The sequence below is a fragment of the Anoplophora glabripennis genome, unplaced genomic scaffold, assembly GCF_000390285.2.
Source record: "Anoplophora glabripennis isolate ALB-LARVAE unplaced genomic scaffold, Agla_2.0 scaffold3, whole genome shotgun sequence".
Taxonomy (NCBI): Eukaryota; Metazoa; Arthropoda; class Insecta; order Coleoptera; family Cerambycidae; genus Anoplophora; species Anoplophora glabripennis.
This window is the reverse complement of record NW_019416486.1, coordinates 3,868,034-3,885,739: the sequence shown is the minus strand read 5'-3', so window position 1 is coordinate 3,885,739 and position 17,706 is coordinate 3,868,034. Positions and strand designations below refer to the sequence as shown.

General features: G+C 30.8%; 2 protein-coding genes across 2 annotated transcripts; both read left to right on the top strand.

Annotated features, from left to right (window-relative positions):
* Positions 1-1,258: 1,258 nt before the first annotated feature.
* LOC108917082 lies at positions 1,259-5,398 on the top strand. The gene is made up of 5 exons (XM_018723521.1): positions 1,259-1,335; positions 1,819-1,990; positions 2,474-2,567; positions 2,623-2,799; positions 5,241-5,398. Exons 1-5 carry the CDS (start codon positions 1,259-1,261, stop codon positions 5,396-5,398), a joined length of 678 nt encoding a protein of 225 aa, XP_018579037.1.
* Positions 5,399-5,559: 161 nt separating this feature from the next.
* On the top strand, positions 5,560-8,273 carry LOC108917074. The gene is made up of 3 exons (XM_018723509.1): positions 5,560-5,638; positions 7,390-7,520; positions 8,016-8,273. Exons 1-3 carry the CDS (start codon positions 5,560-5,562, stop codon positions 8,271-8,273), a joined length of 468 nt encoding a protein of 155 aa, XP_018579025.1.
* The last annotated feature ends 9,433 nt before the right edge of the window (positions 8,274-17,706 follow it).

The window sequence follows — 17,706 nt, the reverse complement described above, 5'->3', positions numbered from 1 at the left end:
TCAGAAGAAATAAACTAACCAAGTTTACTGCAGTTACTAATCCTTTGAATCGTCATTGACAGATATGCTTTGCTACTGGTGATGGACTATTCGAAAATATAACCAATAACTCCTCCGTTGATAAAATGATTTCGTTTGCATGACCTGTTAATTTTTATAAAAGTTTAAATTCATCTTTGAAAGCTGCCAACTTTGATATTTGAAACATGAAATTTGATAGGAACAGGTGGTATTTCGTTTTTTCGTTTTTTTTTTTGCTTAAAATTGAATTCTGTACCAGATTATATCTTCTTCACATTCAAATCGCGAGGATTAGCTGATATGTTAGTGAGTCGAGTGGGAAAGGGGCCAACATATTAGTATTTGGCAGACCGCATTTTATTATAGCAACCGTTTACAAGCACTAATAAGGTTCCTAGAAAACATTTTTAATTAATAATTATTATACAGTAAACTTGCAAAACTAAAATTGAAATCAAAATCGCACAAAACTGTAAAGTTTACATTTTTCGTTCAAACCAGTAGAACTGAATAGTAATTCACAGAAGAGGCATACTCATTTTACTTCTATTCAATGATCACTTCAGGTCGTCCACCAACGCTTACAGCAGAAATAGGGGCCTGGAACCCATTTGAGAAGGAAAATCCTGTGACAAATGAATGCTTGAACCAGTGGGGACAAATGGTTTACAGAGATACCAAACATGTTCATGGAGCATTCAGTCCACCAAGGCCAAAGCGCTACTAAGGTAAAAGCATATTTCAGATAGATAGATATAATTATTTTTTTAGGTTTTTTAATTATTTATTAGGTCCAGATACTTAACGCATCAACAGCATTAATTATTTGCCAATTAGCTTCAAATTAATATATCAACAGAGCAGAAGCTTTTATAACTGTTTACTAAGAAAAGTACATCTTGAATGAAATAGATAGTTTTTATGTAGTGGATAAATTGTTAGGACTGACATGGTAGTAAAATTTGGCTAATAAACATCTAGATATAGTGTGTCACATTTTAATCAAATTAATGTAAAATGGAGTATCTTAACATTCTGACAAGGCTGTCACAAAATTTCGCAGTTTATTTAGTTTTAAGATTTGCCTTCAAGTTTGTGTGGCCGCTAGTTCTGCACTTAAGAAATCATGTAATGAAGAAATCTGTACGTAAATGAAGCAGTATGTGCGTCCGAAATTTCAAGTGAATGTCCAAGGGAAGTGTTAAATTTATACTAAAAGTATATTACAATATTTACAATGGCGGATAAGGATACTTTCTTAACCACCACAAGGCAGGAATACAAATGGCCTTACGCGAAGCCGATAGTTGCAGGGTAAGGATACACTAACAAAGTTAAAATAGATTTTTAAACGAATTTGAACAGTATCTGTATATTTTTAGAAAACGACAATTCAGAACTTCATTTAATTTATAACACATAAAGATTATCATAATTAGTATCATTTCTTTGAGGACTTTTTCTGTGAAAGTTGTTTGATGATGCTTCCGGATGTACTGCAGCTTTGCCCTTCTGGCTCATACTCTACTGAAAGTACTTCAAACAGCATTAACGTTGCTTCTTCTGTTTGTCATCTCTATATAAGAAAGATTTTAAAAAATGGCACAATGGCGAGAAGTGGTCCATTTCTTAATGAAAAAATGCACACGACCATTCTTTCTAGTTTAATAAAAATTTAGTACAAGGGTGTGGGTAATTACTGAGAAAAACCCTGATTGCATACAAAAATTACATTATTTGTGTCTCTAATTGAATACGGCTGTTATTTTCATTTAATTTTTGTTCAATTATTTTTAGACCCTCCCAACCACCCATTACAACAAAGCCCAATAACCATTATGTAGCACAGTTAGTTGAACCGTACTGCCACTGCGATGCACATCTTTACGAACCTGAAATGGGTAGGTACAAAAAATTGGCCAACAAAGAAAAACGCTTGTATCAGGAGTTAGACGAACTCAACAAAGAGGTGCGTTCAGTTTCAGTAACTTATAAACTAAGAGCGGAAACGTTTTTACTTACGGTATTTCAGTAAGCGTTATTTTTTTGTAGAAAGATATTGCATGACCTTCTTTAAATAGAATATGTTTGGCAGTTTAAATGGCCGAAAATCTTTTATTTTTCTTTTTGTGAAGACGTTATTCTTGTTAAAAGCTTCTGCTTGTGTTCAAATGTACAAAAATGTAGTTTTAAGTGCAACGAAATTATTTGAAATACGGTAACACCTTTGACCAAAATGAATACGCAAAAAAGCAACTACTACAAAGAGAACATTTTGTTTTCGCATTTTATGTCCTTTCCACTAAAAGACAATTCTCTTCTATTTACAGCAGATCAGTCTGTATCTATGACGCTTACTAACGTAAATAAAAACATTGCTAACCCTCCGTTAACTATTTTGGTGATTGATTTACCGCACATTTCAATTTTTTTAAAATGATTCATTTTCAAGATGGCTACCTTAGCTGGTGGAATCATTGACCACCCCTGCGACAACGATGACATCAAAATGGAAACCATCTACCAAACCGACTACATCAAAAGAGGTTACTATAGCTGTTTTATTTTACGACTATTTACTTTTTACCTTGAATGTTTCAGGATTGCCTTTGGCGTCTTACAGGAAACTGATGCCTGCGATAGATTCCCCAACTGGTGTACCAGTTAAAGGGGAGACCGTCGGTCTGGGCAGTGGTTACAGAGATCCAACGAAATTCAGATACAGTGCGTTCACAAAGCCGATGGTTAATGTCTGTCCTCAAGTCACGTTCACAAGAAGTAAGATGTTTGAAATAAGTATCGATAGCAAATCATTTTGATATATTTCTAGCCGTATTTCTTCATCAATATATCGAAGTGACGTATCTACTCACTCTTACAAACTTTGCAGGATAAAGTTTTAAAACTCCTCACAGTTTGTAATCATCTGTCTCATTTTTCTTATTTTTCTTTATGGTACAACTTCAGTTAGTCGCAAAATTATTTTTTTCTGCAGTAGTCAAAATATACATATACGCAACGCGATTAAGTTAAAACTGCTAAGTCTAAGGTGTGTTGTTTTTTTTAAGCGAGGCTTTCACATTATTCAATGCTTATTGATGCTTGTTGAGGACGCTTGTTACACCTTAGTAGTGGTGCAAAGCAATCTAAACTTTGTTATGTAAAAAATAGAAAAAGGAAAAATATGACATTTATGTAAAGACCTCTGAAGAGGTCTAGTGATTTAACTAAACAAAGGTAAAGTGTACAATTATATCAACCGCTAATTTTTCTGGAATTGATCACATCATTCCTGTCTATAAAACTAAATTTTCTAACAAAGACAATTCTGTAGTAGAAACAGTAATTTTAGAGGTACTGTCGATTTTTTCAAGTGGTAGTGAGTTTATTTTAGATTTTAAAAAAATGACTCGATAGTTACTCATTTTCCGAAAGGAAGACATATTTATTGAATATACAATAATTAGAAATCAAATATAGTGATAAAATTTCGAAAATACTCAATTAGGTTGAAATCCTAAAGTTCTGAGTGGCTGTTATTTGAAGTATTTCGTGTTGTTATGCCGTGGTTTTTGTACCTATGTACACCAGACTTATTGCTCTTCCTTAGTCGTAGCTAGAAATATTCGATCTGCACCTGTTCTTGGCCTATGTTCTGTAGGGGCGGACTCGCTATCAGGACCCCAAATCCCTTTCTGATTTTGATATTGGTTCTTGTTGCTGGTTCTAAGGTCATTAGAGATGAAATCTCTTCTCAGACAATGATGGTCCTCTTAGACGTTTGGTAACGTCCTCTGTAACTTGTTCCATTCAATGTTTCTTAGTAGTTGTGTCTACAATTAGTTGACATTGTTGTACATTGTAAATTCAATGAATTTTTGCCGCAATTAAATCACTAGCCCAAATTTCATCAGTCTGCATCCACAATCAAAGGTATTTGCATAAATATTATATTTTCAAACAATTTGACAGCCTGTATCTCTAAAATGAAGCTGTTTACAAGCAAAAATATGTTACATATTTTATATCAGGAATATATTTGCGAATTCGTTATTATATTATAATCTTGAATTAAACAATTTCTAACCAAAAGGTACATTAATATAATATGTATTTCACGATTCTTAGTTATTTTAGATTTTAGTTTAAACTTATAGAATGAAAAACAATTTAAGTATATAATCGTCGACGTCTCGTTGTTTTATTACATTTTCAGGATTTTTCAAATAAAAATTTTATTACAAATACAATATCTAAAATAGCCTAAAATAAAAGAGAAATCATAGATTTTGGAGTAAAAAATTCACCGAATATCAAAACAGCGATACAATTTTAAGTTGATGAATGTTACACTTCAGGTAGATACCTATAATTATGGTCTTTTGTTGTCAATCTTGAACTAAATCATAATTTTTATATACCAGGTATTTAAAAATAATCTGCATTTACTGTCTACTAATTTTAGAAGCTGTTTATATATGCTCGGAGCATTTTTTAATTGAATACGATTTTTTATCCCTATTTTTATATTTTATGTATATAAGATGGTTGTGAAGCGGTAACAATGACTTCTAAAACCTTTCTCAATATTTAGCATTTTCGAGTACTTACTTTCAAGGCAAACCAAATTGTTTAAAGAAAACAAAAATTTACACTTTTTCAAAACTTTAGACTTCATAAAAATATGGAACGTTATCAATTTATCAAACATGCTTGTTTTCCTCACATCTGAACACCCTGTATATTATTAGAATATTTAATTAAATAAATTGTCTTTAATTTAAATAAATAATGTATTTTTGATTGAAGAAACTTTCTTTAATTCAAGATTATGATACATGTATATACAAATTAATATATTCTTGATTCAAGGTAATGTTTATTTCCTGTCATCATCAATCATTTTTTCAATTGAAAACTTTTTTTAATTGAACATTATTTTAATTAACTTCAATAATCAGCTCTATTTCATCCTAAGGAATTTTAGAAAATTGTGTCCCGTATTCAATGAAACATCCTGTATATCTCATTTATTATATGCTTCTTTTACTACCACTACCAATATAAGTCGTTCCTGGGCGCAAATGCGGCCTGCGTAATAATAATATGCCGCCTCCTCTCCCGCACAAGTCTTCGACTTCTGGGCTAACTCTCGTAATTAGAATGAGGAGTAGATATATTGTTATTATTATATTATTATTTATGTATTTTCTTTTTAGCTCCGACTCTGGTTGACGAATGGTTCGCTCCAAGAACTGGTACAACAGAGTATCATGACAATATCAGCAACATGGCCATGAACATATTGAAGAGCACTCAACAATATGCCGAACCTTTACCTTCATCCAGGCGAAAACGAGGGGATTTGTGTACATAAATTTTGCTACATATTAGTTAAACAATAAAATGCAGACTTAAATAAATGTCGTTGCACTCAGTTGTGTATGTTTAGGTACAATAAAATTGTTTAGTAAGCTCAATTGAATGTGGGTAATTTTTTGTCGACGTTTCACTATTAGTTTTTTGAAAAAGTTCATAATGAGTGGAGTTAAATCCAAAGGTGTTGGTTTTCTGTTTATGTTTAACATAATATTTAGCGCAGCTCTTTATGAACATGGTAAGTACCTAACGTTTTAATACTTAGTCTTTTAGGCATTGATTTACAAAAGTTGTTGTTTGACTAATTTTCTAAAAAAATTCAGTTATCAGAAAGACAATATTTCTGCAATAATTAATAAACAGAACTAATGGGATGAATTTAGTTTAGACTTGTTTTTTCCTTTCAATAATGCAAGGAATATCATTCTGAAATTTAGATGGTTTCGTATTTTTTAATACCAATACGCCTGTCGAATTAGAGTTTGAACGTGAAAAAATTATTAGTATACATTTTATTGCAGTTTATGACGGGGAAGAATGATAATGTCAAAAAAGTAACTCGTAGAACTTGGCAAATTGAAAATAGGTGGCAAATTTACGTATTTTTTCACTTTTTTTACTGCCCACGAAAATTTAGACGACCTATCGGAAAATTAGTCAATTGTAGGCAATTAAATTGTTACACTCTAAGGTACCCAAAGTCATATTTAACCAGCTTGTTAACTGTAAAATAAAGGTTGAACGCGGAAAAATCAGTTTTTGAAAACTGCGCATTATTTCAAAAAGCGATGGATGTTTATGAAATTTATTAAATTGACGATCAATCCAAAGACCAACATATGTGCCAAAGGTAGATTCAATGACCGTGAAATTGTTGCTCCAGGTATTTGTTGACTAATTTCGTTTATTTTTTTTTATTAATTTAATTACTAAACGTTAATTTTAGAAGTTAATATCGTAAACATAGGTTCTTAGGCCAGGAAAATAAGCTGGGAAATGACCATTCCGCGACTTTTTGTTTCGGCAAGCTGAATTTATCACTATAGATGCTAAATATTATGTACAATCACATATTAGTTTCCACAGTCATAAAAATGGGAGGAAGATTGTTTACAGGGTGGTTAATTGTGTAATTTTTACGTAAATTCACGTTTTTCGCTTATAACTTTTTTCCGTTCAAATGAACGAAAATCGAAAATCGGCGAGAAAACAGTAGAGTACTTTTTTTTCGTCTTCAAAAGACCTACAAAACTAGCCCTCGAGCGTCAAAAAATATTGATTAGATCAAAAGTTATAAACAGAAGAAGTTTATTTATGACTTTTGAATTATACATTTATAAACTGCGTTATTATTACCAGAATGTTTTGGCATCGCATCCTCTCATTCCTTATCACTGTCTAATAACTCACACGAAAACTGGAATCGGTAAGTTGAATAGTTTACAAGTTATGGCCTTATAAACAAATTAACTAATTATTAGTCTGGACGATCCCGAGGATCTTCCACAATCGCACTGATTTTTTTCATGGTAGATTTCATAATAATACATTGAAATCTATCCATTTTTTTTTAATTTCAAATTGGCAACTTGGAATTTTTTTTTATTTTTTAGCCTTAGTTGCAAAATGAAATATACGACGCACGAATGTGATATAGTTATATATTATTACATATTCGGAACGCTTATGAAAAGAGATTTAAGTTAAAAAAAAATCGTCAACAGTGATAAATTCAGCTTGCCGAAACAAAAATTCGCGTCCAACTCTATATTTCCTGGCCTATTCTAATTGATCCAAAGAAACGTATCGAAAAAGAAAAATTTCAAAAAGTTGAAATTAAGTTGCCCATTACAACTAACAGGTTTTACTGGAGTATAATGTAATGTAATAAAACATTTATCACCAATTTGAATTTTGCCCTGAAGTATTGAACCTCAATTCTCAACTTTTTCCCCAACTTACCCTGTATATCAACGTTTTTAATTTTAGAGCTTTCCTTGGAGTGTACAGGAAAAACGTACAAAAATGTCACTCTGACTGCCTACTACCCAGATTTCTTTGATGAAGACCATGAAGGAGGTTATTTGGACAAGAAGGGTCAGAAACTCAGATCATTGCAGGTAACCACTGAGAAAATTCAGGTTTTTTGTTTCTTTTATTCAGAATTGTAATCAAATTCTTTCTCCGGAGAAAACGTACGTTTTTTTTAAGACATAAAATAGAAGACATAGTTTTTGTTAGAAATAACAACTGAAATTAAATGCACTTATCCAATTTCCAAATCACTTTTGCCCAAATTCCAAGGTTCTCAATATCTCCATCACCAGTTGACATATTTGTAAACCAATTCAGTGATTTTTGCCCATAATTGGTAAATTCGTTAGCCTATATTTCATCAATCTACGTCAGACATGACTTTATCTCGGAAACGGAGATAATATAATTTCTTTTTCTTAAAATTGGGTCTTTTATCAATTCTATAACACACTAATCACTAGGTTTTGAATAATTAATCTATTTAAAATAAAGACAGTCAGTTTTCTCATTTTTTTTTAAATATCAATTTCTAGTGACACAATTTTTAAAATTCTACAAAGTTATTTTGTCTCTTGCAGGATTACATAGACAATAGGGCAGATTACGTAACTTTATCTATGGACAACGCGCTGGGTATACCATATGGTACCCCTGTATGTATTCCAGAATTAAATCAACACTATGGGCACAAAATCCTATTGCAAGTAAGAGATTCGTCGTTCGATATGTTCCAAAGCGGTTACACGAGAGCTGACATATGTGTGAGATCTGATGTCGACAGTTACGATAGAAGTGTCAATCGTGAGGTTACTTTAATTTTCACCAAAAATATTTAAACAGATGTATGCTGTACTAAATAAAATATTAAGAAGACATTTGTACTATTCTTTATGAAGCAAATATTTAAATCAGGAGATATTTGATAAAATACGATCTACCTACACAGGATGATTAATACAAAACTACCCAACCTGACAACTTGACCATAGGAAAATATTTTACAGTTCTGTAAAAGTCAGTAGAGCTACTCGATCACATAGAATTTTTTACGAACCCTTTTCATTTTCGAAAATTTTTTACTATACCTACTTTCTTTTGTGATTATGCGATGATTTTAATTGAAATTTAAATACATAGGTACCTATTAGTACTTGTTAGCTTCCTATAAAAACTTGTTTACATCTGTCATTATTCGTTTTGATTAAAACGTCTGAAAAAAATTATATGTTACTCGTTTCAGTTTCTAAAGTGAATGGTTCTTTATCATTTAAATATAGGTAGCTCAAAAAATTATTTAAACAGTTATACAAAAATTATAAACCAAGTATCAAGAATGTCATCATATTGAAAATAATTACGTTGGAATTACTTACCAGATATTTTAATTTTCTATATTAAATAATATATTTATATGCTTAGTAATAAACAAAAAAATCTATGACTTAGTGGGGATATATTAATAACTGAAATAATTAAAGCAACTAACTAAATGTAAAAGTAAAAAGAAATTCTTTCGACTTCAGAGTCATACACAATTTACTTTGGAAAAATTTTACTTGCTGCCTTAATTGACGCCATGTATCAGCTGTATCAACTAGCTTTTATATAATAAGAAACCCTGTATGTAGATGTGATGATAAAAAAAAACAAATAAGCGTTTTAGTCCAGTCAATGACCATTTTCCCGTATAATTTTGCCAAACAACATGGATTTTCATAAAACTTTGATTTAGGTTCTATTTACCCTCTACTTCAAAGTTGACCTTGTACCGGGGGTTGCTTTCACCATGGGGGGTGGATGCCACCACTTCTCGGGGGTGAAAAATGTTTCATTGAAAATAACTCCGGGAATGGACTAATTCTAAGCAACTTTTGTTCTGTAAAGTGTTTTCTGAAAGTCAATACTTTTCGACTTATTCGCGAGTGAGTGTAAATTTTTTAACCAAAAAAGACACTTTTTCAGACGGTTTTTTGCGAATAACTCAAAAAGTAAGTATTTTATCAAAAAAATCATACTTATAAAAAATCTAGCTTATAAAAAAATGGTGTATTTATGGTGTCTATAGACCCAATAGAAGTGGAGTAATAGCTTGATGAAGGTTGGTTCTTATTCGCCAAATGCCAAAATTGAAAGTTTGAACGTGAAATAAAAACCAATGCATTTTTCGGCGAATACTCATAGAACTTCTTTTAAAGTGCTTGAAAAAAACCTTTATTTTTATTTTTTACAAAAGTCCCTAGCATCAAACCTAAGCGAGTTATGACGAAAATAATGTTGGTACGTATTGTTTTCGGCGACAAAAAACGTGAAAAAAAAAACCCTAATTACCACCCCAATTAAAAATAATCGTTACCACTCTACAATTTACTTTATTTATGTACTTGTAATATGCTCTAGAAGTTTGACCGGTTTAAAGTGCTTAGTTTTGAAAAAAGCTGAGCTTGAATTGAAAAGTGTGTTTGTATTTTTGGAAAAAATTGTCTTTTCTTCAAATTAACTCAAAAACTATTAATGGTACGCAAAATTTTGTAGAGTACAAAATTGTAGGTTTTGCTTTCTTGAAAATTTTGTATTTTTTTCTGTATGATAAAAATTAAGTAAGTTTAAAGTTTGCAAATGTTCGTAAATAGCAACTTCTTCAAGCCCTTTCAGCTCAAACCCTTACAAAAATAAGGGCTGAAAGAAAATTTAACTTATTTAATCTTATTAACCCCTGAAAAAACCTACAAAATGGCTTTTTGAAGGGCTTGATATCATAAAAACTAAGCGAGTTATGGGTCAAAAAACCAATCACATATTTTTACAGATATCAGAACACATATATTGAAGCATTGATGAAAACACATTATAGCTATATTTTAGGCACAGACGTATTTACATTTTTGATTATTTATGTTATTTGCAATAAAAAAAAATTTGTTACAAAAATAAAAAAATTAAAACCCATATAAAAATAAAATTCTTATTTTCTCTTCTTTGATTGCAAATTTTAATCAGTAAGGTTTTTTTTAAGGTTTGATAAAATAAATACATTACATTTTAAATAATAAAAAGATTGTATTATATTTTGAACTAAAAAAAAATCAACTATAATTGTTCGATGTTTTTTGCAAGGGGTGGTTTTTAGAAGGCTTGAAACTTATAAATAAATATTTTTTAATGATTACTGCTATAGGGGCTGGTTTTTAGGGATTGACAATTTTCAATTCATCATAATTACTTATTTAAAGATGATTTCAACCTATTACACGCTCGAATCTACAATTCTATAATTATTTTCGAATAAGGTTAGTTTTCACCTCTAAAAAATATAAAGCAACCCCCGGCACTGAGTCAACTTAGAAGTAGAGGGTAACCTAAATCCAAATTTTGGTGCAAATCGGTGCTGTTTGGGAAAATTATACAGTAACGCCGTATTTTATCTTCAAACTATTTCTACACTTATGAAAACATCACACTGTATCTAGAATAAGAGCATCTAACAATTTAATATGTATAAGATGAAAGTGTATTTTATATAAACCTCGGTGTGGATAAGTTACGGCCATTTGTGGTTTGGTGCTCGGACAATTAAGATATGAATTACATTTTGGTGAGTATTACATTCTTTATTTTCCTAGTTCAGTTAATTGTATTTGGAGCGTATAACATACAACCTGTGAACCCTATCGTAGTGTTTAATAGAGTGGTGAAATGCTAAATGAAAATCGCAATGTTATTATTTTTATGTACCGTTGTGTAACAGTGAACTACTGCTTGTTTTATTGAGACGGAAGTTATTAAAAACATGTGAAAATAAAAATTATTACAGATTTGGTTTTTCACATGGGTAAAGAATGTCTAAAGTAGGTAGAATGTTTAATATTGAATTTAATTGAATCAATATATTCAATAAAAAATTACAAATATGAAGTAATTTAAACAGCTTTCTGTAGATTATTCTATTAAAAAAAATAAATATAATTTTGAACATGTGGCGTCTATTATAATGTTGGTTCATCACATATTATATACGTTTATTTTTTCTAAGAGGAAGAGTTAATAGAACATTATTTTAAAAGAAAATATGTCAAATCACGATGCTTCAAAGCATCACAGTCAATTTTATAATAAAAATAGTCTCAATTAAATTTGAAATACAATATATTATACAGTATTATGTTTGATCTTTACAGCAGATTTTCTTTATAGTCATATTAATGTAAACATTTTTAAAACGTTTGAATATCGGAAAGAAAAATACTTTACTAAGTGTATGATTCCACCATAATAATCAGAAATAAATATAACAAATGTTAATTCAACAAGGAAAGAACTTATACTTGTATATATCAGATAAATTTATCCTAGTATGTCATTAAAAATAAATAAGAAAATAAAATTAGCACATAATAGTATCTTTGAAATAAAAAAAATATTCTTTTAAAATGCTTAAAACAAAATGTCAATGTCACTGACGTTATTGTATTTTAGATTGCTCAAATAGAAAAAATTATAATGAGTTATGAGTTTAACAATGAGGGGGTTAAGTCAATAGTACTTACAGCAAAAGTCTTTTGAAACTAAAATAAATTATTGCCTTAAATTTTTCTTACTCATTAGGGAATGCCATTTTATTTAACAAACAACTTTCTATTTCAATAAACAAAAGATGTACTTTCTTCCAGTAAAAATTATAAATTTAGGGATCAGAACATTAACAAAAATATTAATTGACGTACTTTCAAAATAATTAAGTAACTATTTAAATACTTACACTATATTCCTAATATGCAGGTAACTTTCGTCACATGTACTTTTTTAAAAAACCAAAATGCGATTCTTAAAATTTAAGTCAAAATCAAACTCACAACGATCAAACGTAGTTAAAAGTACTCGTATTGGGACAACGTACCTTATAAATTTTTAATATTATTTGTATTATAAATAAATATTTTTCGTATGTGAAAGTCGCTTTAAATTCAACGGAATCATTCATTATTAATTTTGTAATGAAAGCACTTGTAAAAGCACGATATGCTCCCTTAAATCCTTAGAACACTACTGAATATGTTTAACATATTTTGGCAATTGTTCTCTTAATTAAATTATACATAATATTAGTCTAAAATAAAATTTACATTTAGGTATATATTCCTCAAAGAAAGAAGGGGAACAGAAATTATTTATGGTTGATTTAAAACACTATGTTAACTATTTTTTTACATAAACTTTTTGGGGATAAGATTAAGAAACATAAAAATAATTAATATTGAGAATAGATATATTCCTTTGACTTATTTGTCACCTGAATTAATTTATTTGTTGTTTTAGTAGGTAGATTTATATTTACTTGGACAGTAAACCAAACTGAGATAAGTTGCTCATACAAGAATGTATTTAACGCAAATTTTCTTATTTCAGGCCATAGTATCCCTCATATTGGTCCAAAATACTGCCAGTGATGACCCACAAAGTAGAAGAAACGTAAATGATTCCTTTGACGTAAATATCGGAGCAGGATATGCTGTCGGACTGGATCAATCATCACCTCCAAATGGTACATCAAATATAAGCCTATCCAAAAATTATTATTCCAGTTCATTGAATGCAGAAGCCAAGCCACATGCAAGTGTGAGAGGCCCAAGAATTTTATCGAACTTCACACCTCAAATCGGTAATCCAATTCCAGAAGTACCAAAAAATCATGCAGAATCGGAAACACTTTTCCCAATTTCTGGTTATAAGGAGCACTATTCTACTTCGTCAAGTAATATTCACAGTATTAATGCTCCTATACTTCCAACTTCATCTGATCTTGACGAACCTAACTTGGTGGACTTTCAAAAAATACTCAGTGAAGTAGAAACAAAGAAGCCTTTTTCTAAAATCTTACAAGTTATCAAAGTGCCGGCTATATATGAAATTCACTTTCAATCGGACGATAATCAAAAGAAAGTCAACCTAGACCCAACTGCAAATTTATTTTGGAAAAACTACTATGACAATAAACCTAACACTATAACACACAATTTTGATGATTATAGTAAATGGGTCAATAATGCTCACATGCAAGAAGAAGATGGTAAGTGGCTGAATAATGTTTACTTACAAGAAGAGCATCTCTCGAAAGATGGAGAAAAATATTACGATTTCTCTGATACTCCTGTAGTTTCATATGAAAATTTACATGGATCACATTCCCCTCATGGTAAACCAGAAGGAAATAGAGCTTTACAACCTCCTACTACCCAGCACTACAGCGACACCAAATTCCCAAATTTTGACAGTGATAAAGACGTAAGGATAAACCACATTTCTGACTCGTTCACCAAACCGACATGGATAAATCAAGATTACCTTCGCAACAAAAAACACGCACATGCTATAAATAACTTTAAAAGACATGTAGTATACAATACACATGGGTCAAATCCAACCGGACAATCGTTGCAAAACGAAATGGACACCTATGGTACAAATACCAAATACCTTGCACCGTTTAAGCATAATCAGGTCATCACAGAAAATGACAAACCACAAGCATTGCATGAGGTGCCAGCACCATTTCTGGGCAAATACCAACAACCTAGACCATTCGAAATTCATAAGCAAAGTGATTCCTATACCAAACTTTTACCAACAACTACATCGTACAAGCAGACTAAAGTGAAATTCAACAAACTTTCACCAACTACCCCCAAACCAAGCTTCAATTATAAGAATATAAATGGATATCTAAATTCTAAATCTAGTAATTCGTTTAGAAAAAAGAGTATTGGAGCGAAACTAGAACCATCCTACAAAGAAAACGATAATTTAATTTATGGGAAGAAAAGTGAACAGATCTTGACACCTTATGAAATCAACATTCCTGTGATTCCTGGATCTACCATGGTGACTGTAACTGACAGTCTTTATAATAAAGGGAAAACTTCACATCAAAATTTCCATTATTCCACTAGTATGACAACGAATGCGTATTCTAAAAAACCTGAGAATATAAATACATTTAATGACCACTATAAACAGGTGGCGAACTTACGACAAGAGAGTTCAAAAAGGGTTGATCAGAATTCTGAATACGCTGTTAATAATAAAAATACTTTCAACTCAGTAGATGTATCAGAAAAGAACACTAATGAAAATAACTTTCAATACCCCGATGCAAGTACCAACAGTATTAACACCATCAGTTCAGAAAAACCAGAGATTCTGGATAATAAGCTCAATAATTATTATAAAGAGGTGATCGATATTCCTTATCAGACCCAGAAGAGTATCAGTATCGAGAACGTTTTCCCAACAACACCAAATTCTGGTACTGCTTTAGGACAAGGAACCGCTGTTGCAACTACCACCATATCATCTTACGAGGTTCCAAATAACAGTCAACCAGATCAACAAATTAAAAAGAATACTGATAAAAACATGGCCGCACTGACATCCAAACAAAGAGAAGTTCTTCGAAGAAGAGTTTTCAATACAAGCTATAATAGATATATGAATAATGGTTATCTTAAGAATTCACAACAGTCTAGAATATCAAAACGAAAAAGTATTGGTCCTCGTCTAGATTCCATTATTTATATTACTAGAAAAAGTACAGCCTAAGTTAATAAAAGTGTATATGTAAAAATTGTTGATACAATGCAAAAACCAGCTTAGACCAGGTATACTATAAGGTTAATATTATTCATAGATCTCCACCCATTCCAAATGCTATGATTGAAAAAAATAGGAGATCTTGTATGCTTCGATCTAATAAGAATAGCTTTGAAACTCCTTATTTATTATTTAATATTTATTTGATAATTATATATAAATGATAGGTAGTAATATATTGTACAAAATGATAAATAATAATACAAGTTGCAGTTGATTTATTTTATGTAAATAAATATGTTGAATCGACTTGACCACTTTTATTTAAAGCTTATGAAACATCCATTGTGCATCACATCCTGTATAATGAATGCCTTTAAGTATATAGCAACTAGAATTGTATTGTGGCAGTTCTAAATGTCAAAAGTTTCCAAATTAAAATGGCACAAGCATTCGTCTCTACATATCGAAATCACTATAGAGGGACTACTCAAGAAAGAGTCCAAATGTAAGAGTATCTAATAAAAATAAACAGTATTCTTCATAGCTATTATTATTGCAGCGTTAAGAATGATATAATAATAAGTAAATGTCTACCTGACAACGACAAGAATTTGTGGATACTTGTGGAAGAGGAATGTGACCACGTAAGAATAATTTTTTATTACCATCAATTTTTTCAGTATCATTGAGCAAAAATTATTGTGGTGGATGCTGCAATCTTTCAAGAATTTAATTAGGTATTTACTAAATCATTAATTGAAGGTTGTTTTGATGTTTAATATGGTACTATATTAATAATTTTTATTAGCTCTTGCACACGCTTGAACTGGTAAAAATGGAAAATTCTTAGCAAATTTTGAAATTCTCGAAAATTTAAAAAGGTAGCAGCATTATATCATCCCATGCAGTAGGTATAATTAAAAAAAAATCTTGCATCCAAAAAGAAGCACCTAATTTGTGTAACTTGTACGTTTCCAACATAAATGCCAGTTATAAATGAAATAATTAATCATTGCACCCAAATGAGTATTTGAGGTAAATAACCTGAAAAATATTTATGACCATGAAGTATTCCTTTGATCTTTGTAGAAATACCACAGTTTCTAATTAACTAAAATGGTTCGTTTTATAATAAAAGAAGCGGAAATTTCTTTATGCCGAATATTTGTCTATATTTTTAACTCTCCAATTTGCTAGTTGAAAATGAGTGTTCTTCTTTCAGACAAACAAAGGGGTTATTAATGGTTCGCACTACGTACTGGGTGGTGCGAAGATAGTGAGACGTAGAATAACAGCAAATTTCCAAATATCAAATAATAATTTAATCAAGCGTATCTTAACCCAAAGGTTAATCTGTTAAAGTTGTGAGATAATAATCCAAATTGAAAAACAACAGTGTTTTGTATATTTTTTATCGTTACCTCCTTTATTCGAAGGAATCGTTCTTTACTTCCTCTCTTCCTTTTTGAAAGGTAGTATTTTCTACCGGTGATGAACGCCAGCAAAAATTTTAAAGAGCAATTCGTTTCATGATTTTGGCAACTCGATGCCCGTTTCTTGTATCCATATGCACAACTTGACTAACGAATACTTCAAAACGTTATGTTTCATAAATGTTTTTCGATACATACAGGATGCTTGTAAATAAGTGCGAAATATTTTAGGGGGTGGTTGCCGAAGTTATTTTGTGAAAAAAAGTTCATATAAGCGTAGGTCGAAATATGCTTTTTTTCTGAGATACAGAGTGTTTAAATTTTTTATTTATTTTTATTTTTTTTTTAACACTGTGTGGCAGGTACCGACTGATACTCCCACCATTTGTGATAAAACACGTAAGTACAGAAGTTCTTGGCGCATTTTCCATTATTTGTTGGACATTTTCTTTTAATTCTTCAGTCCGCTTTTTAGGTCGGCCGCTTCCTTCTTTTCTTGTTACACTGCCCGTTTCACGAAAAACATTAACACAACGCTGAACTGCACTTTGAAAAATTTTGTACTCAACAACGCCGGGAAATTGATTTTGAAATTCTATGAAACATTCCTCAATAGAATACTTCCATATTCCATCAATCTTGCGTCCATTTCTAAAGTAGGACTCTATGATAAACACTTTTTGTTCTTGAGAAAACACCATTTTAAACGCTTTTTAAAACGAAAATATTCAAATTGATATAGCGGCGATATAGCGCTTTGACAGATGACGTTTAAGTTCATTTGCTATGCGCTACGCCCTCCGTCCAAATTTTCAGAACCAACTTGACCACGTTTTTATTTGAACGCTCGTTATGAACTTTTTTTCACAAAATAACTTCGACAACCACTCCCTAAAATATTTCGCACTTATTTACAAACACCCTGTATACAGGATTTTTTTTTTATTTATCCGAGTTCTATTGGTCTCAGTATCTCGGTTGCTACAAGACGTAACTTAAAAATTAAAAAAATATATAAGTGACTTCCGATTTTTTTCTTGATTCCATACTTTAAGGAAAATGCCACTGAACTTTTTTATTTCTAAAATAATATTCTCTGCATTGTAAAGATACTGCTTTTTTATTATCTTTTCTGACAATATAATATCGTCTATACAGTGCGTCCCAGAAGTAACGCAAAAAATTCATATTTTCTTTTGTGTTGCGTTTTCACAAAAACGCAAAAGCACGGCAATTAGTATACATACAT

Bases quoted from the DNA above. Each gene is read 5' to 3' on its own strand.
- LOC108917082 (XM_018723521.1), top strand. From the start codon at position 1,259: ATGGCGGATAAGGATACTTTCTTAACCACCACAAGGCAGGAATACAAA. The intron at 2,568-2,622 runs GTTACTATAGCT...TGAATGTTTCAG, and splicing joins AACCGACTACATCAAAAGAG to GATTGCCTTTGGCGTCTTAC. The intron at 2,800-5,240 runs GTAAGATGTTTG...TTTTCTTTTTAG, and splicing joins TCAAGTCACGTTCACAAGAA to CTCCGACTCTGGTTGACGAA.
- LOC108917074 (XM_018723509.1), top strand. From the start codon at position 5,560: ATGAGTGGAGTTAAATCCAAAGGTGTTGGTTTTCTGTTTATGTTTAAC. The intron at 5,639-7,389 runs GTAAGTACCTAA...TTTTAATTTTAG, and splicing joins CGCAGCTCTTTATGAACATG to AGCTTTCCTTGGAGTGTACA. The intron at 7,521-8,015 runs GTAACCACTGAG...TGTCTCTTGCAG, and splicing joins AGAAACTCAGATCATTGCAG to GATTACATAGACAATAGGGC.